At 39.8% G+C, this 24,995-nt stretch overlaps 2 protein-coding genes across 3 annotated transcripts; both read right to left on the bottom strand.

The window, feature by feature from the left end:
- Positions 1-5,619: 5,619 nt before the first annotated feature.
- Positions 5,620-14,293, bottom strand: casc3 (casc3 exon junction complex subunit). Its single transcript, XM_053514601.1, has 13 exons — positions 14,102-14,293; positions 13,362-13,386; positions 12,711-12,766; positions 11,133-11,348; positions 10,795-10,943; positions 10,277-10,453; positions 9,407-10,170; positions 9,167-9,228; positions 8,917-9,025; positions 8,584-8,691; positions 8,138-8,343; positions 7,923-8,045; positions 5,620-6,542 (listed from the first exon to the last, which is right to left on the bottom strand). The coding sequence occupies exons 1-13, from the start codon at positions 14,285-14,287 to the stop codon at positions 6,504-6,506; spliced, it is 2,220 nt and encodes a 739-aa protein (XP_053370576.1). The 5' UTR covers positions 14,288-14,293; the 3' UTR covers positions 5,620-6,503.
- A 2,032-nt stretch (positions 14,294-16,325) lies between these two features.
- Positions 16,326-21,498, bottom strand: msl1a (MSL complex subunit 1a). Of its 2 annotated transcripts, none has more exons than XM_053514604.1 (9): positions 21,379-21,498; positions 19,143-19,887; positions 18,797-18,993; positions 18,447-18,706; positions 17,712-17,776; positions 17,395-17,462; positions 17,190-17,314; positions 17,034-17,106; positions 16,326-16,943 (listed from the first exon to the last, which is right to left on the bottom strand). In XM_053514604.1, exons 1-9 carry the CDS (start codon positions 21,417-21,419, stop codon positions 16,853-16,855), a joined length of 1,665 nt encoding a protein of 554 aa, XP_053370579.1. In that variant the 5' UTR covers positions 21,420-21,498; the 3' UTR covers positions 16,326-16,852. The 2 variants fall into 2 exon arrangements, with proteins under 2 accessions (XP_053370579.1, XP_053370578.1); XM_053514603.1 differs by lacking the exon at positions 21,379-21,498 and adding an exon at positions 20,085-21,368.
- Between the last annotated feature and the right edge of the window lie 3,497 nt (positions 21,499-24,995).

Below are 24,995 nucleotides of genomic sequence, written 5' to 3'. Positions count from 1 at the left end.
CCACGATTTAAGATGTTCTGCTTCATTTCTTGCCCAGAACTAACAATATTTCACTTTAATCTAATAAATACCAAGTGTGAGCACTATGTTACTATTTATTTTACCACGTATGGCATGTGTCTGGAAAACTGTCTCTTTGATTTACAGTTGTGCATCATAGAGGCAGAAAATGTGGCAGCCATTATAAACACTGATAGGTTTGCCTCAGGCATGAATGCATCAAAAGACGTAAGATGACATCTTCATAAGCAAATCTTCAGAGTATCTTATTAAAAAAACTGATCCTTTATCTGATAGCTGATGTGTTTCACCCCAGGTCATGTAGAGTCATAACTGACAATAAATACCCAGATGGACCTGCACAGCTAACATGCTTCACGTGTCACTTGGTAATCAGAGAGTGTGTGTGAGATAGAGAGAACAGCTCTTCAACCAGAGGATTCGGGATTCTAGGATATTTTCAGTTGTCTATCTTTCAGATACATCTCGTAGTAGCAACTCAAGGCAACAGGACTATTCGGTGAAACATCGTGTATATTGTTACTACAGGCTACTTTATGTGAAGTATGTAGGCTAAATATCACTCACTCACTCGATCTTCTATATTCGCTTCATCCTGCATTCAGGGTCGTGGGGACCTGGGCATGAGGCAGGGTACCCACTGGACAAGGTGCCAATCCATCCCAGAGCACACACCTATACAAATTTACACATACACACACTATGGTCAATTTGGGAACGCCAATTAGCCTAACCTGCATATCTTTGGACTGTGGGAGGAAACCGGAGTACCTGGAGAAAACCCACCAAGCACAGGGAGAACATGCAAACTCCATGCACACAGAGACGGGAATTGAGCCCAGACCCTGGAGGTGCAAGGTGACAGTGCTAACCACTACACCATCATGTAGTTTCCGTCAAGAAACTTTGTGAATACAGGGCCTGTATGCCCAGGTGCATGAGACAGGGTATAACTTAGACAGGGTGCCAGTCCAACGCAACGCACCTACACCTGCTCATTCACACATACTGGGAAAACCAGTTTGGCCTGTTGGAAGAAACCGGAGTAATCCATGCACACAGACCCAATCAAACCCCGACCCTGGAAGTGCAAGGCGACATCGTTAATCACAAAGCCCCCATGCCGCCACCCAGACGCATGATTTTTTTAATTTTTGTATTAAGCGTCCTTTTGTTCATCTCTGTGTGTGGTAGGTTTAGAGACAATAAAAATAATGTTAAAATAGTAAAAGCCACAAAAAAGGGGGGTGAGAAAGTGATAAGGGCCTCTGTAGGAAAAAGAAAGAAAGAAAGAAAAAAAGACATTGCTAAAAGAAAGGGATGAGAAAACTAAGAACATGATGCCAACCTAACTGCCATGAATAAGTGCCAGCTCAAGCGCGGGTGAGACAGGAACACAGTTCTGGATGCACTGTAAGTGTGAAATCTCCATTAGCCAGGCAGGAAATGGAAGAATTAACTGTGACAGAAGTTGGTCTCTTTTTCTTCTTCTTTTTTTTTTTTTTTTTTTTTTGATTACATAACAACCTTGGATCGCATTTCAGCCTCCCTCACTAGGCATGGGCCTGTCAGTCAAAATGCTTCACAAGCACCTAAAGTGAGAACAGCGCAAGATGTACACACACGTCCCCAAACAGCTCAGCCAGAACAACCACGGCAGCCTTGGCGTCACCTCCAGCTGCTCCGCTCGTGAATATTCATAGACGTACTCAGCTTTTTTTTCTTCGATTGGTCAAGGAGATTCAGTTTTCAGACCGCTTGACCGTTGTGCCCACCAATAAATACAACTACCCCGTAGGTCTCACAGTGAATCAGATGAATATTCATTATGGAATTCTGCTTTGCTTTCAATAAGGCGTTTGTGTTGCTAAAGACAGACACTTGGCCCCGGAGGCCTGTTCTGTCAAAAACAAAAAAGCAGAGGATATGTAACACAGCAAGAGGGCTGGAGAAGGGGTTCTGGCAATGATGAGACTATCTCGGCTATTTTTCAGAAATGCAGAAATATTATCATCACTTTTGCTTATTGGCTTAAATTCTAAAAACTTCTTCTAATTGTAGATTACATCTGTTTCAAAGCATACTGTTATTTCCCAGTACATTAGGAGCGTAGGCTGCAAGATCAGCCCAATTTATAGTCATCATAGTTCAATTATTACATTTCATCCATAGCTGCTTACATTTGCATAGTGTAGAGTTTGACAAAGTTCTCAAATTTTCAGCAGCTCTCAACAGAATATCTCCTAAAATAGGAAACACCTGCCTCTGTGGAGGCCTGAACTTTGTGTGGGGAAAAAATGTTGTGGACCAAAAAACGGATCAAGTTGTCTTCACATGCCTGTCAATCATGTTGTCCATTCAGGAACACCTTCTTCCTGTAGTGGAATTTAGAAGTTCTGGCATACAGTATGCTCATCATATGCATGTTTATTGGAGGAGGGATTTTGAAAGTAAGGCTTGCAGATTTTCTTCTTTAATTAAAGAAGTATGAGATTGAAGTGTTGAAAGTGTGAAACTTTCTTTGAAGTGTTCGGTACATTCTATCCTCTGCTAAAAATGGTATCTACAACTTTTAAGTCACAGCCAGTTTAATTACAAACAGATTAAATGGTAACGGTTGGCACGGTGGCCTCACACCTCCAGGGTTGATTGTTCGATCCAAAGACTTGCACATGAACCTAATTGTCTGTATTGTGTGTGTGTGTGTGTGTGTGTCATGGCCTGGGCACACGCATGCACAATTTGCAGTGTACCCTTGTGCCTCGAGTCTCACCCTGCACGGAATAACCTGTTTAGAGAATGCGATAAGTCTAAAATGGTCGTGTGATAAAGATTGATTAGTGTTTCCAGCATATATAGCGCCCACCATAATTATTGGCACCCCCGGTTAAAGATGTGTTCCTAGGTTTCTACCAAATTATTTTTTTTAACTGTAGAAATGTCTAACCTTTAACTCGTGAATAAAAAAAGAATCCATGACACTTTTTAAAAAGTTATTGGCACCCCTCATGAGAGCGCTAAAATAAAAATATTTGAAGCATTTTTGTAATTTTTTACTGTATTTTTTTAAGTTGATTAGAGTAACTAGAAACTCTTAAGTAATAATTCATAACTTCCTGTTTCCCTGTGGTATAAATATGACGTGACACGGAGTCATATTTCTCTAATACACTCAACATGGGAAAGACAAGAGAACACCAAACTGAAGTAAGGCAGAAGACCTTAATAAGTCAGGCAATACATAAAAATAGCCACTCGCCCAAACTTGCAGAGAAATCGTTAAACAGTTTGAAAGACATGAAACAGTGACAAACAAGGGATTGTATGAGGTATTAACATCAGGGGTGCCAATAATTGTGGGATTTTTTTCCGCCACTGAATAACTGTACTTCAATTAAAGCTTGGATTTTTCCTTTTTTGCATTGTGGTTCTACATTGCTTAAATAAAAAAATAATTTATTAGAAGCCTAACAACCCAGGGGTGCCAATAATTGTGGAGGGGCCTGTAAAAAGTCACATGGACGTCAAAGGATAAAATTTAATCTAAATGTCAATGTGAGTAGAAGTACGTGGCACACTACAGAAAACGGCAGCGCCACCTAGTGGGTGATGATAGTTTCTCACATTAGCAGCCACTGTGTGTTGTACCCTTTAAATGAAAGGTAATAAACTGGTGTGGTGAACATGAGGAAAATTACTTCATTGGTTAAGTGCCAGTAACAGCTTCCTAATATAAACTGGTGTAGATCCTGGTTTTAAGATGCAGTGTCTTTTTCTAGCAAACTGATTTGACTCGACATCTGCTTTGAATGAATGTTGGCAGGTTTCGGTTCTGTTCCTCTCTACATTGTATGTAGGTTAACTGATAGTGAATAAAATGGAACAAAGCAGAAAATTTCCCAACTTTCACCTTCCCATATTCACACATAGAACAGATTCATAAGATGATTACTATGAACCAGTTCATACGTTTAATTAGCATAGAAAACCAGTGTATAACCAGTTTGGCAACCAGCTTCACCAAGCTGGTACAGCATACATCTTCACCAGGCTCACCCACAGTTTCATACGCAGCTTTGCCAAGTTTGAGTATCAGCTCATATTTTGCTTCGCCAGGCCAGAACAGCAGCACATAGCCAGTTTAAATAAGCTAAAATACCCAAACTACGTGCCTAATAATTTTGAAAAAATTAGCCATCTGCACAATTCACATGAACACAATGCGTGACAAAATAAACCATTGTCTCACACTTGTGTTGCCAAAAAAACTGCTGATGATCACTTGTCCATCGAAACATACACGTGCACAAAACACCCTTGTCCCCTATAAATGACACACAAAGCATGACACATGGGTCTTGTTTAATAGTTCCTTTGACAAAATTTCTTCACAAAAAAAAAAGGGAAAAAAAATGTTAACATTTAAACACCTATGAAACATACAAGCCCATCACAGTGTTGGCAGGTCTAGTCAATCGGTGCAGATATGTCAAACCAATGCATTTTTTAAGGCATAAAAAGTAACATTGCAAACCATCTTATAAATCACATCTAAAACAACACTGATAACGTAAAGAAGATTTCAGGTATACTGGCAGGCTATCAAAAGCAAATAATAAAAGGGAACAATTTTTAAAGAACAAACTAATCACACAGTCTGGTGGAGTTTATGAGAACAGATTCACAGCCCCTGGAGCTCACCTAGAATCGCTTTCACAAAAGACATGTAGCCATGTGCTCATGCATGCCTGTACAGTTCTCCTAAAAGAACAAAAACCTTTTGTAATTAGCACATCTATAAAATAAGCTGTTGATACAATTGATAACTGCGAGTTAATTATCAGTTAAGTCATTAGACACCAAATAAAGGCTAGGAATCCCTGCTGACTTTGTTCAATGTGACAGTATTTCACTAGTAACTAAGATTAAGGTATTACTGCTTTTTAAACCACAGGCTTTATTAATACATTTATTCTATATACAACGTACACTAGGAAAGCCATCATCGAGCAGTAGCACTGTCAAGTATGTCAGTTTCAGGCAAAGTGAACGGTTCTGGGCTGAGTTTTTTTTCCCTCTCTTTTCTTTTCCCCAGGACATCACAGCACAAAGTGCACTGATAAATGTTTGAGCGAGCATTCTCTACCAAGAACAGAACATTCTCTACCAAGTATAAATCATCTGAACTTGAAACGGTTATTACAGTATTGTTTTCGACACGGAACAAAGTTAAAGATACAGAGATCAGGCGTGTGCCATTGATTTGGGGAAGAGTGAAACGTTCACACTTCAATACACACAGGAGACTAGCACCTTTACAGAGACTATACTGCTTGAGCACTTGAAATCAGCACTGTTGGGTTAGAGTAGAAAAATGCATTATAATCATATCTGCAGACTTCTATTACTAATAATAATAATAATAATAATAATAATAAAGCATATGACCGCCAATTACTGTTTAAACTTTCATTAGAACATTAGAACAGTCATACATATAATTCACGGCCTTTCTAACAGCCCTTAAAAGGTGCACCATCACACATTTCTGCATACATCACATGTGCTTTGTATTGACCACAGAAAATAAAGAGCTCTTTAGTTCTGTATAATCAGCACTGACAACTAGGATGCCAGCATTTTTTTTGGTCAATTAGTTTATCCAATAACATAGATCATACCCATGCCACAGCTCAACGCTTCGTGCCCTCACTGACTGGTCTGGAAAATGCACTACAGCTGAAACATATTGCCTTATTTTAGTCACTAATAAAAACATCTATACAAATCTAGAAGGACAAAAAAACAAACAAAACAAAAAAAAAAAAACAGATGCATAGACTGCCAGGCCAAGAAAAGTGCCCTCTAATGCTGAATGTGAAACCAAAGACTACATGCATATTTTAAACTTAATGTGAAATGAGCATCCTAATGTGTTACTCTATGGTGGCGACCTGCTTTCAAACTGTATTCTTTAAAATACATAACTGGTTAAACATTCCATTTGGGAATTATCATGCAGATACAGTTTGCAACAAGTAGGTATTGCATTTCTGGCAGACAATTTGACGTTTATTCAAAATGCTGCACGAAATGAAAGTGTTTGTAATCTGCCTTTTCCCCTTCCAAAATTATGGTCTGGATTATTAGTACAACACAGGATGATTACTGATAATGATTATGATGGTGATTAATAGCAGCGAAGCCCCTCTCGATTTCGGCCAAACGTATATTTTACAGTACATTTCCTTCAGGAAACAATACATGCCTTGATGAGAGTGAAGCAGCAGAAAAATCAGGTAATGAAAAATGTGATTGAAACATGAGTCGCAAGGAGGGCCCTGCATGAGAGTAAATGTCGACATGCGTGATGAAATGAATAAAATCAAACAAAAAACAAAAGAAAGAAAGAGATGTAACAAAGCAAAAAAAATATTTCATCCACAAGTGGTGCTGGTCCTGGTCACTTCTTTTAGCAGCAGCTAGGAGCGCACTTCTTCACTAGCCTTTCTGCCCTGGTCCTGTAACATAATTCAGTAAAATATTATTTATGTAGCACTTAACAATAGACATCTTTACAAAAGATAAAGCAGCTTTACAAATTCTGTATTTAAATTTTTTTTAAGATGTTTGAGACAAGTTGTGCAATACAATAGTGCAAACGTTTTAAAAAAGGCTGCATGTCTGAATAATCCAGTTTGAGGTGGGTCAAAGCCCACTGCAGTCATGGCTAAGAACATTCAGTTGAGCGAAAGCCTGATCCTTGAAAATGAACCGATAAACTTGTCACCAACATATGAAAGAGATGCATCGGTCTGTGTGAACTACAGTACACACAAAATTATTTACAAACACCACTTGCACATTAAAGGAACTCAACAGGAAGTTATTGCCACATCCCCTGTACATTCGCTCCATGCCATTTCTACGTGTTTGGGCCGTTAAAGGAGTTCCTACTTACTTGGTTAAAGGAGGCCAGAGTTTCAGACATGAAGCAAGCAGTCTCTATCATGGCTCTGGTGTACTGAGAAAACTTTCTAGCTTAATGGAATCCGAGCACTAGTCAAATGCTAAGATAATCGCATTAATGCATCAGGGGATTATATAGCTATATAAGCGCTAGTACCTGTAGTTGAATGATAAAGAGTTCATAGAAATAGTCAAACGTTTAAAGCTAAAAATAAGCTGATCAGCATCTGGTACATACCTGCTTATAACTTCCCCTTTACTCAACATATTGACTTAATTTATGGGTGCAAGGTTCAGCTCATAGTGTACAGTACGTAACTTTTCTTCTTTTTTTGGGGGGGGGGGGAAGTAAGCCATGATGAGCCGTGCTGTGTGTATTGTCATATGGTCGTAATGCACCTACAAGGTCTTCCGCATACTCTGGCTATACTATCAGGTTGATTTGCTCTGTGGAGTGACGTGTATAACCACCACTTGAGGCAAAAGTGCTCAATTTGCTTAAAAAATAAATAAATAAATAAAAAATAGATGTGACATAATCTGGCACATAACTGCTCATAACTTTTCCTTATAGTTAACAGGCAAATCCCAAATGACTGCCAAAGGATCAATTAAATGCTGTCCAGACAATTTTTTCATGATACTGTGACAAATTCTGGATGAACAGCCATACAGACAATTTGTGTGACATGTTTCAGGTCCTTCAACATACGAAATGTAAAGATGATATTGAAAGAGCTGACCAATGTTTAGACAAAACCTTCCTTTTATTTATTTAGATAGTTATTTTTTACTCTCATAACTGTGCTGTTATTCTGCACAATTAAGCATCCTGCTCTGACTTCAAGCCCCTTGTTACAACTGGTGAAATGACCCTCCCCAAGCCGAAATGCAAAAACCTCAGACTATGTGTTAGTTTCAGTGTGACTCACCTCTGGTGGGGGAGGTTTGACTGTGACTGGCTGTGAAGTGCGACGTGGTGGAGAAGGTTTGGGTTGAGCCTGCTGCTGTACTGTGTCGAAATACGTCACTCCACCATACACCTGTGACTGAGCCTGAATAAAATAGGGACATTATTGTGTGAACAAACTTCAGATTGTCAATATGTTCAAGTGAATGCAAAAACTGAAATAGAAAACAAGGTCACCTGTGCATTGGGGTACATGGGGGGTAGTGTAGCTCCAGCAGGGTAAGGGTAGTTGGTGTTGCTAAATGTCATGACTCCAGGTGGAGGGTAGAAGGGTGGAGCCAGAAGTTGCTGTGGGGGTGGCTGTCCCGGGGACAGAGAAACGGGTGGAGCAGCATAGAGCGCAGCATTAGGAATCGGTCCTCCTGACTGATGTGGATGCAAGCCTGTGAGAAATTGAGTGAAAGGTGGAGCAAAATAATTAGTCAGTTTTTAAACACCCATGGAAACATATACAGGGGGAAGAAAGATAGAAAAACTAATGGAACTAGACCATACCAAGATGCAGGTGTAAATACCGTTTCACATGTCATATAAAAAGTTGGAAAGAATGAATGAAGTTTGGTACAATATTACTACTATGAGAAAAGTAGGGAAAGACACCCATGTGGCTTCTGTTGGCTTACCGGGGTGTGTGGGGTGGGGCAGGTGAAGTTCTGGTTGTACCAGCAGCCCTTGTGGTGGCATGGCAGCAGAACTGTCACCATGTGTGTAGATTGGTCCTTGAAATGACACTGCATAGCAAAAACAAGACTATGAGAATCTAAACTTAAAAAAAAAAAAGAAATGTTTATGTATTACAGTGTAATAGCAACACTGAATATATTGCAGAGGATACACCGACCAAACCCAGTCCTGAATTACAAAACTATTCTACTTAAAATGTTGTGGTTTTTTCTTTCATTTGTAAGACACACCCACAATGCAATCTTAAGGGCCTTGTATTTAAGCACACATACTAGGATCGTAGTAGTGGCCCTCCATGAGCCCTATATGCATTGGCGCTGGTTCAGGCACTGGCCTCTGCCTCTGCGATGAATACCGTTTAGCCCTGCCACCACCGACACCCTGTCACAGGGGAAAGTTGCGGGAAACACATTTTTCAACTACTTAAATCCAATTACTATTGGTTTGCAATGATCAATGAGCCATATTTGTTTATGAAAAAGGTGGTGGTTAAGCATATAATAATATTTAGCTAGAACTCACCATGTCCTCCATGTTGCCATACTGCGGTGGTCCACCTCCCATATGTATAGAACTAGGGATGCCTATGATAACGAAAGGCTGTTACAAATCCTACACCAAGTCTAATTGCATTCCAAAATAATAATAATAATTTTAAAACAATGTTACAAGAAAAGAAATAAACAATGAAAAAAAAAATCCCACAACCAATTAAAAAATAAACAAAAGAAGCCAAAATAAAACAGAAACAAAAGAGCATACCTCTCATCTCAGGCCGAAGATATGAGGGTGGATTCTGGCCCCAGCTTTGCCCACCCAGACTGAGACGGGCTAGACCCTGATCAAGCCTTGATAGGCCACTCTGTGTGCCCGTGTCACCCTGTCCCTGCCATGATTCGCTCTTGACAGCAGCAGGCACAACCTGTGGAGTGAGCACTGCCTCTTCCAGAGAGGCCTGCTTGCTAAGGTCCGAAGTCCTGGCTCGGCTTCTGCGTGCCAGAGAGTAGGATTTTTTCTCCACTGGCCTCTCGGGAGGTGGCGACACCTCCCTTACAGTGCCAGGTGTACTCAACTGCTGCTCCTCCACTGTTCCACTGTCTTCCTTCTGCGGAGATGAAGTTGTCTCCTGCTCAGTTTTATAGTAATGGGCAGTGAAAGTGGTGGCTACAGTGGGAATCTCGCCTTCCTCTTCTTCATCGTCTTGCGTGTTGCGCTGAGTGTGATGAGGGGGTCCATGAGAACCTCGGCCCTTGAGCCTGGGTGCCCTCTCAATTTCAGGAGCCTGAGGTCGTGTTGTGGCCTTAAGATGATTTCTTATTTCAGGCCGACGGCTGCTCTGGAAGGTGCGTGCAGGGGGCTGGATAAAGGGCCTATTCTGAGAACGAGGAGCTGCAGGAACACTTGACTGGGGTATTGTTACTGGTGGGTCATTTCGGGCACTGGGAGCTGGGCCATGCCATGAGGAACGTGGTGGCTTTTCACCATCCCTGTAACGCTTGGACTCTTGGTTTAGCGGGCCAAGATGCCTATAAAAGAGAACCATCCAACATTTGTTTTAGAGAAATTGTTCATGGCTACTAAACGAGAGCATCACCTATAGAGAACAGCAAATTATAATGTCATTCGAATTACCTCGGCTTCCGGGACTTGAATGGTCTGTTGTCGCTGGGACCATTACCGTTGCGAATGTCATAACCGTAAATAGCAATCAGTTCCTCACGTGATTTAGGAGCCTGGTCCTCCTCCCGGAACTTATCATGCTCCCAGCGACCCTCATCTTTCCACAACTTCCTATGTCTGCCCTTAGGCCTGTGAACACGGAGGTCAGGAGCAGAAAGCAAAATGAAGGAATGGAGGAATGAGAAAATAATGGGATCAGTACAGCTTTTTAATTTTTTTAATACATATTGTAAAGACAATTAAAACAAAGAAACAATCACCCTTGTATGTAACCGCAAAAATTATCGTGCCTCAATGAGACAAAGTACAATATGGAGGCTACTTGACATTGATTTAAGGTTAGCCTAAGAAATTATTAGGATTAGCTACTGTTAGTTTATTGGAGTATAGAAAGAAGCAAAAATATATATACTGACCCTTAAAAATACTGGGAAAATGCAAATATAGTTGTTTTCCTTTTAGTATCTTACCTTTCTTCATCTTGAGCCTGGCCTCGTACATCATGCTCAAAAAAAAGGCCCTTTCGGGGGATGTACGCCGGATTCTTCCGGTCTTCATCATCATCCAACTTCTGACCAGCTTTGCTAGCTAATTTATTCTCAGGATCATCTGTGCTCTCCTGTTAAAAGTGTGATTTAACATTACATCATATTTCCAAAAAAAGCCTAAAACCAACCAAAGCTTTGATAATTCAGCAAGAAGAGAACCACTGTGCTTCACTCATTAGAAATAGATGCATCCAGAAACCTAGCTTAAGGCACTATTCATCTTCAACTACACACACTATAATTTACTTTCTGTCCCATACCTGACCATCTCCACTTTGCCTCTCTCCTGCCAAGTTGCCCTTCTCTTCAGCTTTCACTTCTTTTATTTCTTGCTCTTCCTCCTCCCCCACCTCTTCTTCTGCTTCTTCAACCTCTCCCAAAGCTTCAGTAGGAGCACTGGCTGCTGCTTTCTGCTCTGCAGCTGGGTGTGCATCTTCTTGACTGAAGTGCTCACCCTCCTCTTCATCTTCTCCTCCCTGTGACAAAGCCGAGTTGAACAGAAACACAAAACATTGCCTAAGTCACTGATTAGATTAAGTAATTTAAATTCGCAGGGCTCCTATATTCAATATAAAACCTATAAGATAATCCTAGACATTATACTTGGACGTCGCTCCCAGAAACTGTATTATGCTTCAGTCATGTTTTACTTTTGTTCTGCTGGACCAAAATTAAATTTCCATATCAAATGATAATACATGGATTTTACTTTATGTTCTCAAAAACATTTATTCTTGACAGAAAGCAAGTGTTGCATTAGTGTGCCTTTTAAACAGTGAAGACACTGGCGAAAAATTAAAGTTTTTTTTTTTTTATTTGAGACCAAGGAATATTTTTGAGCAACAGCTCATACAAGCACACTCAGAATAAAATGCAGTGCTTCCACGCTGAATGCGTGAACATTAAATTAACAGGTCTCTGCATTATCCAGTTTGTGTGCCTGAACACAAATTAATAAAAAGAGAAAAAGAAAAAAGCATTCGGACACTTGCAGCTTAAAAATCTCCAGAGAGACAGTCAGCAACACCGCCATGCACACTTCACATTTAACAATTTTGCTTTATTATGACACATCTTCCTTAAAGAAAACAATAGTCTGCTAATATTTTTGCAAGTGTAACAGACATTAAGCAAGTTACCAAATGCAGCATATAATGCAGCCAAATGAAACAACATTAAAGCAATACCACCTGCTATCGCCCCTTGTTCCAAGATTACCAGAAGCAGCATTTACATGAAAATTGTAAACCTTGTATGTAAAGCCTCCAAGAGAATTACAAATATGTTTTGTTATTCTTGTTATACTAACGCTTATGCAACAGGATTTCATTCTTAGACCTATATCTTCCATCAAAAAGATGCCACTAAACACTGCAAACTTACTTTAAGACACGGTAAAAGAACAGATCTTTTAGCATATCCGAATTAGGAATTTGCAGCACACCTTTGATCAATCATTAAGAAACGTATCAATTACAATCGTAATGCAATTATTTTATTCAAATTCGCTGCAAGGAACAGAAACACTCAAACCATCAAACACTTAAACCTCAAATGTTGAGACACTTCTTATTATAAAACACTATACAGCCAACAATTAACAAAATCTGCAACAAAACCTGCAGCACCAGGGCATGTAAATCCACACAGCAGTGTCCCTTATTTTCATGCAATGTTTTTACTGTTTTCTCAGCATCCAAAAAACCTGATTAAGAATCTCATTACAAAGCTGTTCATTTAATTATAACCAAGTGTCAGAGCATCAAATGTGCAGTGCAGGGCTACTCTATGGTGATAGATCTCATCAGCCCTCGGTCTGTGTTGCCATGGTGACTCACCTCCGAGTGCGAGCCGTTCTCCTCCGGATCAGCACTGTCGTAGTCAGAAAGGACAGCTGGGGGAACAAAAGATTCAGTGTCAGATATCTAGATGTACCACAAACACAATATGATGTGTAATGTAATATATATATATATATATATATATATATATATATATATATATATATATACACACACACACACACACACACACACACACACGCGCGCACACACACACATAGCTGTCAGGTTTATTAGATAACCCGATCTTGTGCTTCATCAATCCAGTATGCAGCTGCATTTTGCAGTCATGCAGTTACTGGCTGATGTCCAGCTACTGCTCCAAGTGCTACCTCTACCCAATCCACCAAAGGAAAGGAACACAATATATCCACCAAATATTAACAACTCATGCCACTGCCCCACCTACTAACATGACATCACCATGTCGATGTCACCGCTGTGCCAAAAATCAGCCAAAATAAATCAAATTAAATAAAAAATTGTCAATGCACGCCCCATGATGGTATCTTTCCATTGTTTAACAGGGTAAAGGGGTGCAGTTAACAAGTACATAGCAACACACATCTTTATAAAAAGCACATCTACTTGTGCATGTATCTGATAAACTTTTAAAAGAGATGCAAAAAAGAACAGAACCTCACTCACCTTCACCTACCCCATCTTCACTTTCCTACAAAAGGTTGAAAACCACAGTTAGACACAAACTCAACATTGACAAACTATCAGTAATCATCTAACTTATTACGATCAATCTCAAACCCTCAGGAACCTTACAAAACATGACATGAGGAAAAAACATTTTGCAATAACAGTAAGCAATAACCGTGCACTTTTGACCCATGCAATAATCAGCAGGATCAAATTAACTTAAAAAGAGGCTGGTAGTGTTGGCCAGAAATACTCAGAAAGGTTCTCATTAAGGATTTTTAGAGTCATTGTTGTATTTTGATGGACAATTAACATCCTGCGATAAACAGAAGACACATGAAATGAGCTGAAACATGTGAAGACTGCAAGCCGAAAGATTTCCTCATTTACAACTCTATAGGTTATATTCAAAGACTCTGGTGTGTGGCAAGTCCCAATTGAAATGTTAAACACTCCTGAACAACCTCCAGTGCTGGATAAGAACAGTCTGACTGGAAGATGAGCACTATAATAATGATGGTGCTGGCTTAAGTGCCTTAATGAGACCAGGGGAGAAATAGGTTCTAGAAAATTCCTGCTAAGCCTCCAACAAAACAAAATGGCCCGATTGGTTGGTTAACATCCTAGGCCTTGAACTGATTCGCACAGGAAATGGTTTAGGAACATTCTGGTGTGTTTAGGAAAAAGTCTGACTTGTTAGCAGTTTAGCTAAACTAATAGCAGCCTAACACACTCACACACTCGGACTCGACGTCGCTTTTCGCGCCAACGCGCCCGGCTGGAGGGTCTCCCGGCTCGGGGACTCTAGCGCGGCTCTTCGTGCTGGGAGAAGCCGACCTTCCGCTCTCCGACCCGGACGCAGACTCGTCCTCATCTTCGCTATCCTGAGACGCGCGCCTCCTTCGTCGTCGCCGGTCCGCCATCTTAGCACACAAGGAAGGGAAATCGGATGTGCGTAAGAAAGTGCGGGCGGTAATGAAGTCGCAATTTCCGCCCACTACCACGTCGCTCAAACAAGCGTTTAAGAGCGGGGGAAATTTTGACGCAGTGTCAAACAAACCCACGATATGGTTAATTTTGTAATTCAGGATGTGGATTTTATGACAAATAGCGTCTAAAAAAGCGGTTTCTGTCCTCTTTTTGTGTGTGTTTGTGGGTGGCTGAACTGTAAATAAAAGTATCAGGGTCATCCAAGAAAAAACAAAAAACCCACAAACATTAAACATTCAAAGCAAAGGTTTTTTGTTAAAGGTCCCATAGTTTATTATTTCTTAAGAAGTTAAAGAGGTCCAGTCATCCAAAGTGTGTCTGTTAATACTTCAACTGAAATACCACAGATATATATATTTTTTTTACACTCCTGCTCCAAATGTGCCATTTCAGTGTCTATGTGTAAATGAACTACAGCAGAGCCACGCCCCGAGAACTGGCGAGCTGAGGGAGGGGCTCTTCTTATATGAGGTCACAAGAGGGGGAAACAGGAAAGCCGAGGAGAGAGATCTATAGGTGGCAGTGATGCAACTCCAACTACATGCTCAGTCGTACCGAGAGGAAATGTGTCAAGAAGAAAGTGTGTGTGGAAGTACCAGATAAAGCAAACTAAGAGTTCAAGACACAGAACACTGTCAAAAAGAGATCAGAGAAGGATGCAATAGACGTTTTTAAGGAAAGCATAATCGACTTGAAGAGGCTGGGAAGATGAGGGAAAATGAGATCTGCAGTTGGTGATAATGTAACATACTGGATTCCAACCGCTGTTAAACTACAAAGAAGAAGAAAAAGGCTAGTAAGCCCCTATACAAATATTGGGGGAAAAAAGCACAAAATGCAGAATGTTTGTACATCAGCAGAAACTACAGAGAAGCTAAATATTTAAAGAGGACAAGGAAGAAAGTATTTTATGAGTTTCTGAAGGGCGACAGGGCTAGGATTTAAACCCGAAAGGAAGACTAACAGTGTCGCCTTGCACCTCCAGTGTCCAGGTTTGATTTCTGCCTCAGGTCTATGTGCTGTGTGCTCCCTCTGCTTGGTGGGACATATACGTGTGTGTGTGTACATATACATATATATATATATATATATATATATATATATATATATATACAGTATATATACACAGTATATAGAGTATATACACAGTATATATAGTATATATATAGTATATATAGTATATATATAGTATATATAGTATATATATAGTATATATAGTATATATATAGTATATATAGTATATATATATATAGTATATATAGTATATATATATATAGTATATATAGTATATATATATAGTATATATAGTATATATATATAGTATATATAGTATATATATAGTATATATAGTATATATATATATGACAGCTAACGACTTCAAACAGGTGCTACTAATTTAGAATCATGAGCAGAGTGAAGCTGGACTATTTAAAAGCAAAATAACAGGTTGTTGAGGGTCAGAAATCTGGCTGATAAGCAAGTGACGAAATACTTATTTGACAGAGTAATTCACAAATAAATTGTTTAAAAAAAATCAATGTGATTTCCGGATTTTTCTTTTTAGATTCTGTCTCCCACAGTGGAAATGCACGTATGCTGAAAATTATACAAGTAGTACAAGTTACTCTTACTTGTAAAAGTAAGAGAACTTGATGGGTGATCAAATACTTATTGAGCTCACTATATATATATATATATATATATATATATATATATAAAAACGTGGTGAATCAGGCAAGGCACCATATCACACTGTGCAATTTACAGTACATCCTCATAAAAAAAAGTGAATTACTAAAATGTTACAAAAGGCATCAGTGAGCCTACAAACAAATACGAGCAATTACATTTAAAGATATCAACATTTAAAGGGCTCTTTGTCATAGTCACATTCAAAATAGCTGTCAAAAACTGACATATAATGAGTAATGGGCAGTATTTGCCTGATAAAAGGGACTGAAATACACAAACTGAATTTTTAAGATATTTTAATACTTGAAATATTTTCTTTATGTGCGTTAGAATATCTTTCATTTATTTGCAGAATTGACACTATGTTACAAGTTGTTACACTATATTATCTTAGAAGTCACTCTTTCACAAAGAACAGAAATGCAAAAACACTGAAAAACAACATTTTCTGTTGAACTGCATTCATTATGATGCGGGTTTTGGTCCGTTTTGCATGTTTAAAAGCGAACCTGTATAAGACAATAGCAAAGTAACCAGAACACAGCAACGTCACATTTTGCAGTGCAACAATGAACATGAATTTCTGAAAGCTTGGCTTTCATCCATCTTGCAGCTGGTGTGCCATTTAGGGTGCCAAATGGGCTTCTATAAGGAGCAATCCTTTGAAGACTGAAGGTGCCTTCAGGGCAATAATGTATGTAGGATGTTGTGCGAAGTTCATCCTATAGCACACAGAATACACCACAGGACAGTCCAACTGATTCAGGCTCTTCTACACAACATTTAATCATTCAAGGAGGTCTGCTTCATTTGCGACACGTCCGATGGGGTGTCTTCTTCTTTGACACTTCTTGTCGGCTACGGCTACGCTCATCTAACCATGGTATTTCAAAATTCCTGTGAACGGCACATATAGGATATCGTGATCCAAACTAACTATATAAAAGTTAACATACAGAATTTTATTAATGGCTTTATAAAGCTTACTGCTGTTTAAGGTTAGGTAGAGGCCTGCCAAACGCCACCACTGGCAGGAACGGCGTGATCATTACAGACTCCACTGCAGGGAAAGAAGATGGAGAGTAATATTTTTTTGTTTTAAAAAATAAAGCATGTTGAGCTGTAGAAGTGCAAGTGACATACCATCATCAGGTTCAGGGTAGAAGGAGAGCAACTCTGGCTCGCTCTCCTGAATCACCTTCTGCCTGTTCATTCTCTGCTGAAGGCGCTGGAACATTCGCTGCTCCCGAATGCGTTGAATATCCCACCTGATAGATGGACAGCACTTAAAACTTGTGAAAAGAAAGTCAGTCTGAAGGGTACCTAAAAAGTTGTCACAATCGCTTACCTTTTTCGTCTCTTCTCATCCAGTTCCAGTTTTGAATGACGCTTTAGAAAGACGGCGTCATCCAAACTCTATATGTAGGGGAGGAAAATGTCACAAGCTTAAATGAATAAAAAAAAATTTCAACTAATATTACTTGCAGAATGAGACCAAATGAGACCAGATTTTCTACATTCAGACACAAATCCAGAAAATACATCTGCCCTGCAGTTTGTATAGGCTTTGAATTAGTAATAGTACATTGAAAATACAAAAAGACCCTGTTATTGTTTATTATAATTTATGTGGTAAATATTTTTTTTATTTCATCCAGCTCTCACCTCAATAAGATCAATTGCTTTTTTTTCCTCCAGAGGGTCCACAATGCTCTCTTGCCAGGAAGGGACTAAATAAGGAAAAAAATTACATGCCAACATAAATTTTGTTCTGTTGTTTTTTGTTTTTGTAAAAATTGCAATTTTTGGGGGCATCACTACAATGATGTGTTGCCATATTAACATACTGGATACAACTTCAGGGAAGAGCGACATACAATACTGAATTTCAGCTAATTTTTGGATCATATTTTGTTGTTATTTGATCAATATCCTAAATATTGGCTTATAATTAAAAGGCTTACAATTCTATTTTTATTAACACTGGAAACAGGAATTCGTTTTAAGTCAGGATATGGACTACATCAGTCGAATAATAATATAATTAATTAATAATATCATAATATAATAATGTGTGCAATATCTGTATTTTGAAATTATCTTTAGTGTGCAATACAATATTCAAAATGTTTAGTGTGCAATAAAGTACTTACTGTTTTAGAACTCTTATTTTATTCTATCTTATTTTATTAATTTATTTTTTCCCTATTTATTACTCTTTCCTTAACTCACGGATAACAACCGTGGGCAAATGTAACCAAGAATAAGCAATTTCCCTTTGGGATTTATAACTTTCTTTGAATCTTGAATTCTCTCTCTCAAAAAAAAACAAAAGTTTCCAAGGAATCTGCATTAATGTATGTGGATTTGGTTAGCTTCATTAACTCAAAGCATTCTCACCAGAAACTGTGTCATCCTGTACAGGAGACTGATCTCGCCATGGTGAAGGTGGAGGCTGATGCCAGCAGCACAGATACATCTCAGTGGTAGCCATGTAAGGCAGCTCTTCTGATTCAACAAGGGTGGAACCAGGGGGGCTTTCCTCAGGCTCCAACTCCTCCCGAGACTCCTCCTCCAAAGCTTGGCCCTCTTTTGAAGGGGACGCTTTTGGATGCCCACGTCTGGACCTTGACATCCTGGATTCTTGAAAAAGGAATCTCCTAACAAGATTAAATGACAAACCATAAATTTTATTAATTGTTATGTTTTGGACAAATGCTGACAGCATTTACAGTATTTAAAATTGCTACCGTTTCAGATTCCTGCCAGTTCTTTCAGAAGTCGGGTGTCGCGGTGTATGACTCTGATCCTCAGGTTGTCCAGGGTCTTCTGATGGGACAGATTCTAAGGAGTCCCTTCGGCGAGGAGTGGAAGTGGGACGTGTCTCCACTCCATCTTTCCTCACCATCTGTAACCGCCGCTCCATGCGTTCGATCCGTGCCGCCAACTAAGCAAAAATTACCGAAGCACAGGCTAAATAGCATTCATTCTAGCAGACAGTCCTGTCAATGACAACTTAAAATGAGGGAGGAAATGGCATTAGCATTAGATTTTAAAATTAACAAGAAAAACTGATCCAACTTATCATTTGCCTACCATCTCCTTTTCAGCTTTGAGGTCATCAATCTCCTTGTTCTTGTTCTGCAATTGTTGCTGTTGTTGCTCTATCAGTTCTAGCTGCAGCAGCAGGATCTGACGGATGCAGCCGGTCTGGGTTGCAGCATGCCCCATGGCCTTCACCGCGTTCCGCCGTTTTCCGTCAGGACCATGTTCGGGCGAGGGGACCCCCGCCACTGCCAGTCCTCCTCCTGGCACTGCTTTCCTAGGCTGCTTGCTGCCATTCGTTGCCACTGGATCCATCTTGCCTACGTGGTTATGACTGATGTGTCCGAACAGTGACTTGCTTTTGACCGGGGTACCCTCAGCCCCCATCTGCTTGATCAGCGGAAAAGTCAAAGCCCCCAGGTTCACCCAGTTCTCCTCCTGTCCCCGCCTTACCGCTGGCGACAGAACAGGTCTGCCAGAGGTGCTCTGGCTGGTTGAATGAGTTTTAAGCTTGCTATAGAAATGCTGCCCTGCGCTATTGTAATTGTTGCTCAGGATGCCAGGGACTCGCACAAAACACTCAGCAGTCTCCTTCTTCGAGCCGGGATGAGATTCTTGTCTTTTAGCTTGGTCACCGGTGTCCGTGTCCAGCTTGTTTCCTCCACTTTTGAACACGGTGGCTCGCATAGTCATGGCGAGTCGAAGACCCTCACCAGAACCCGCCGCTGTGATTAGAAGAGGGGCAGTGCCAGATTGCTGTGTGCCCGGGTCACGCTGTCCACACCCATGCTTATCCCTAAAGCAAAAGGGACATACGATATGCACTCAGCAAAAAAGAAACATAATTGTTTCAACTTTCAACTGTTTTTACTTTCAGTAAACTTAATGTGTAAATATTTGTATGAACACTAAAAGAGTCAACACCATAAGACATACACTAAAAACGTTTCACAATGTGTCCCTGAGTGAAGGGAGGCTCAAAATCAAAAGTACCAGTCAGTATCTGGTGTGGCCACCAGCTGCTTGAAGTACTGCAGTGCATCTCCTCCAGCCTCTCTCAGCCTATTGCGGACAGTCTGAGCACTGATGGAGGGATTGTGTGTTCCTGGTGTGACTCGGGCAGTTGTTGTGGCCATCCTGTACCTGTCATGCAGGTGTGATATTCGGATGTACCGATAATGTGCAGGTGTTGTTACACGTGGTCTTCCACTGCGAGGATGATCAGCTGTCCTTCCTGTCTCCCTGTAGCGCCGTCTTAGGCGTCTCACAGTGCGGACATGGCAATTTATCGCCCTAGCCACATCAGCAGTCCTCATGCCTCCGTGCAGCATGCCTAATGCATGTTCACGCAGATGAGCAGGGACCCTGGGCATCTTTCTTTGGGGGTTTTTCACAGTCGGTAGACAAGTCTCTTTAGTGTCCTGCGTTTTTTAGAACTGTGACCTTAAATGCCTTCTTTCTGTAAGCTGTTAAGGTCTTAATGACCATTCCACAGGTGCATGTTAATTAATTGATTATGGTTAATTGAACATGCATGGAAAACATTGTTTAAACCCTTTACAATGAAGATCTGTAAAGTTATTTGGATTTTTGCATTATTGTTGAAATACAGTCCTGAAAAAGGGACGTTTCTTTTTTTGCTGAGTATATATAGTATATAGAAGTAGAGTTTCAATAAAATTATTATGACAGACCAGCAGTTATCTTGTAAAATGGCAGTGTACTGTATGAAGCAAACTTTAGACTGTGTTTGAATCTGTTTTTACTTATACAATATTAAAAGACTCATACACAGTACATGTGAGGTTACAGACATGCTTGCGCTTCATTACTTTTCCATGTTAACATGGTTTCAGCTGTTTTCTAGCATGTTAGCACTGAATGCAGGTGCTTCAATGTTGTCTAGTTGCGAACAGGTTCACAGGTAGATGAGACTTATTCTTTAAAACACTCCGAAAGCCACCCGACGTCCCCGGGTTTCATGTCTCACGGTTCTCTCAAACTCGACCGAAAGACGAACCCAGCGTCAGGTTAGCTCGCTTGCAGCGACTGTGCAGCCGTGTCCACCATTTTAGTCTCAGCAAAAACAATGACAGTCACTTATAGCAGCGTTTTTGACTGCGCGGGTTCGCAATGACGCCATTTTAAATCCACCAACACACCGCACTGGATTATCGCAGTTTATTCCGTCTACTGGCATAACTGCTTGACAACTCACTGGCAATAACACTGACATTTTTAACACATCGTCCGCGCCCAAACCCCAACCACAGAGCAGAGTACTCACCCGAGCTCCTCAAGTGCTTTTAAAATACAAAAAGCGCGCATGCGTTGAAGTCATTGGGCGCGAGATGTGATTGGACGCCGAAGATTGACGAACCTAAAGCAGAGACGAAACTCTAGGGCGTTTTTTTTAACAACCGCCGCTAGATGGCAGTGCTGATGCGCTGCAGCAATTTTGGATTGAAAAGGCCAATAGGAACATAAAAAAACATGATTATAATAATAATTATTATTATTATTAAAGTATTACAACGGTTTATACAACATTCAATACAACAAGACAATTCCAGAAGGGAAGCATGAGAGACATTTTATAAAACACATCTACTCATACTAAAAAAATAAAAAGTAATGAAATTAAATTGAAAAAAGTACGCATTCAGTTATCTTCCATACCACTTATCCTGTACAGGGGCCTGAAGCCTATCCCAAGAGGCGCACTTAGAATAATTTGATATTTTTTTATCCACCATTTTTGTGTTTTCTATTCTCAGGATGAAATATTACCCAAATATTAACTGTGCAATATACATAGAAAAGGAGAAGCGGGAAAAGCAGATGCACCAAATATAAATTGTCATTTTAACCCAATTACATAATCTTTATGGTGCATAGACTGAACCATTAGTCTTTAATTTCTTTTACCTTTCACACGAAAACCTTGTTTGTTGTCACTTATGTGAACAATGCAAATGTCCACCAGAGGACACTTGTTTTTTTTTTTTTTTAACTTCACCTTGCATCCTAAGAGTTTTGCTCCTCAGCCCATAATTCATTTTAATAGTCGTCTTTGCTTTTTCAATACATTCTAGCACTCTCTCCAGGTGATAAAAAAAACAGATTAATTTAACTAAAAAGATGTGTGAAATTATAATTAATAATAAAGTAATAATAATAATAATAATAATAATAATAATAATGTTATACTGTTTATGGCAGATGTGGACATTGCCATTCATTTCAGCTCATAATTAATGTTTCCAAGGGAAATTCTAAATATGACATTTTGAACTAAAACATCACTTAAACAATGATGAATAAATAAGCTTTTTTTTTCAACAAAAAAAACCTGTCAAACCAGTGTAATTGCCAAATCAACAATTCCTACAGCCGACTTACAGTTGATAACCATTTAGTTCTTACATTTCATTTATCCATGCATCATGATCTAGCAGTAGCCAACCATGTGCATCCATGTAAGATGCTCAAACCCCTTTACCTTGCTCCTTTAAATTCGGTGGCATACCAATTCCACTTCAGGGATTTTCCAGAATACTGGGCTTGTCATCCTGTGATGGACAGTAATAGAAACAACCTTACTGTGGGAACACACTTTCTCTGCCTGTACACTGGTGCATGGCCTTGATGCAACACCCCTTCTGCTGTTCCTTTTCCTTCCATGTATGATTTAATTTCCACTTTCCTACATTTAATCTAGCTTGGTCTAACACCCTTCCAGCTGCCAAAACACAGTGAAACTGTTATGCCACTCCTTCCTTGACAACTGGTAAATGTTAGTAGGTGCAAAAAAGAATTTCTGAAATGCCTTTACTAATAACTCATCTTGGACAAGTAGTTAAAATAATTTATTTTAAAAGTAAAAAAAAAAAAAAGAAATTCTCGTTCTCTATACCGCTTAATACGTACAGGGTTGCGGGAGGCCTGGAGCCAATCCAGGGAAGTCAGGGCATTATGTGGGTTACACCGTGAATAGGGTGCCAATCCATCACAGGGCACACAATCATGCACTAACTTACACACTACAGGCAATTTAAAATTTTTCAGTTAGAATAATCTGCATGAGAGCCTGAATGAAATCCAAGCATATGCAAACTCCATGCACGCAGACCTGATGTGGGAATTGAATCCCACCCCTGAAGGTGTGAGGCTACAGCGCCAACCATTACGCGTGGAAACAAACAAAAATAAAGATAGAAAGAGCAAGCAACAGTAGGGACGATGAAAACAATTTGTGATCTATACAATTCAGTAATAAGAAGGCTGGGAAATAATCATTTACCAGATTGACCAAATAGATTTTTAGACATGGGTTGGATACTTGGGGTCCATAGCTCAGGGGCTAGAGCACTGATCTTGTACATTAGAGTCTGCAAGTTCAAATCTTGCTGGGGCCTACACAGTTTAAGGGGGTGGTGGCTCAATGTGTTTTAAGGCTCTAATTGGAAGGTCGGCTGTTCAAGCTATGCTCCAGCCCTGCCTGGTTGCCGCTGTTGGGCCCTTGAGCAAGGCCCTGCTGGGCCCTGTCTACTCCAGAGGCACCTATAATGGTTGACCCTGCACTCTGACACCAACAATAACAAAAAAGCTGGGATATGTGAAAAATAAAGAATTTCACTGTGCAAGTAAAATATATGGGATTAATAAAGGCTGACCGTATATACACGCTCCAAAAGGTGTTAAAGATGCCTAAAGGTGATTAAGAAATGATAAAGATGCCACTCCAGAGATGAGTAAACACATTGTTTATTATTATATTCTTTCTTTCTGAGTGTATATACTTCAACTGTCATAATCTGTGATTTCACTCATGATTTTTCCTGATGTCATCACACCTCATGCTTATTAGGGTTCTAGATCAGACCTCAACAGAGCTGTCACTGATCTGTAATGAAACTTTTCCACAGTGTTTTATTCAATTCAGTTCAATCTTATTTACATACCGCTTCTAACAGTGGGTATTGTTGCAATGCAGCTTTAAAGAATAAAAAAATATATATATATAGAAATGAGGTTAAAAAGTGTGAGGAAATACGTATAAATCAAAATAATAATAAACAAGAACCTCCCTGAGATGGCAACAGGAAGAATTTTTGAGAGTAACCAGAAGGGAACCCATCCTCATTTGGGTGATAATCAGATTGCAGGAATTGATCTGCAGTCATGCTGTGTGTTATGAGGCTGGAAGTTCAGTATTACAGGAGATGAGTTTAATTTAACATGGAGTCCACTTTCGTTATTGTTTACATGCATGACTGCTTTGTGTTTTCGGGCCAACATTGAGGATCCCGCCCACAGTCGTGCTCCACAACGAGCGTGCAGTGTTTAGCCGCTCTCTGTCACGTGGCCGAGCCTGGTGAGAGCGCGCGCAGCCGCAGAACGACGTGACGCCACATTTCATGGCACGCGCGCAGCTGTTTTCGGTGCAGAGCTCACATGTCGCACGAGGAGCTGCAACTGCATGCAGGGCAAAGGGATGAGAGCTCTGTATACGTATAACGGATCTCTAATCTCCCTTTATGATCTGTACGTTTGTATTGTAGCCTGTCGATTATGTATATAGTATATTTAAAGGGACACTTTGCTATTTGCGTGTTTATTACAGCTTGCTTATGCATTTGGCAAAGGAAATTAACCTGATCCATAGTTTATAACTCATTAGATTATTTTGTCTGGAATCTCTATCACACCCACATTAGGTCACGAGGCAGTTCATGTTATACCATAATTATTTTTTTCAGCTTTTAATTCTACCCTGTGCTTTTGCTATTCACAATAAGGGGAAAATCATAGAATATTATTTTTAGTTAGGTATGTTTATCATCCTACATTTTTTCAGGGGTGGAACAAAGAAGCACACTAATGTAAAGACCAAAGTACAGG

The sequence above is a fragment of the Clarias gariepinus genome, chromosome 16 (assembly GCF_024256425.1).
Source record: "Clarias gariepinus isolate MV-2021 ecotype Netherlands chromosome 16, CGAR_prim_01v2, whole genome shotgun sequence".
In the NCBI taxonomy this organism is placed as follows: domain Eukaryota; kingdom Metazoa; phylum Chordata; class Actinopteri; order Siluriformes; family Clariidae; genus Clarias; species Clarias gariepinus.
The sequence above is the reverse complement of the archived record's forward strand: the minus strand, read 5'-3'. Positions and strand labels throughout refer to the sequence as shown.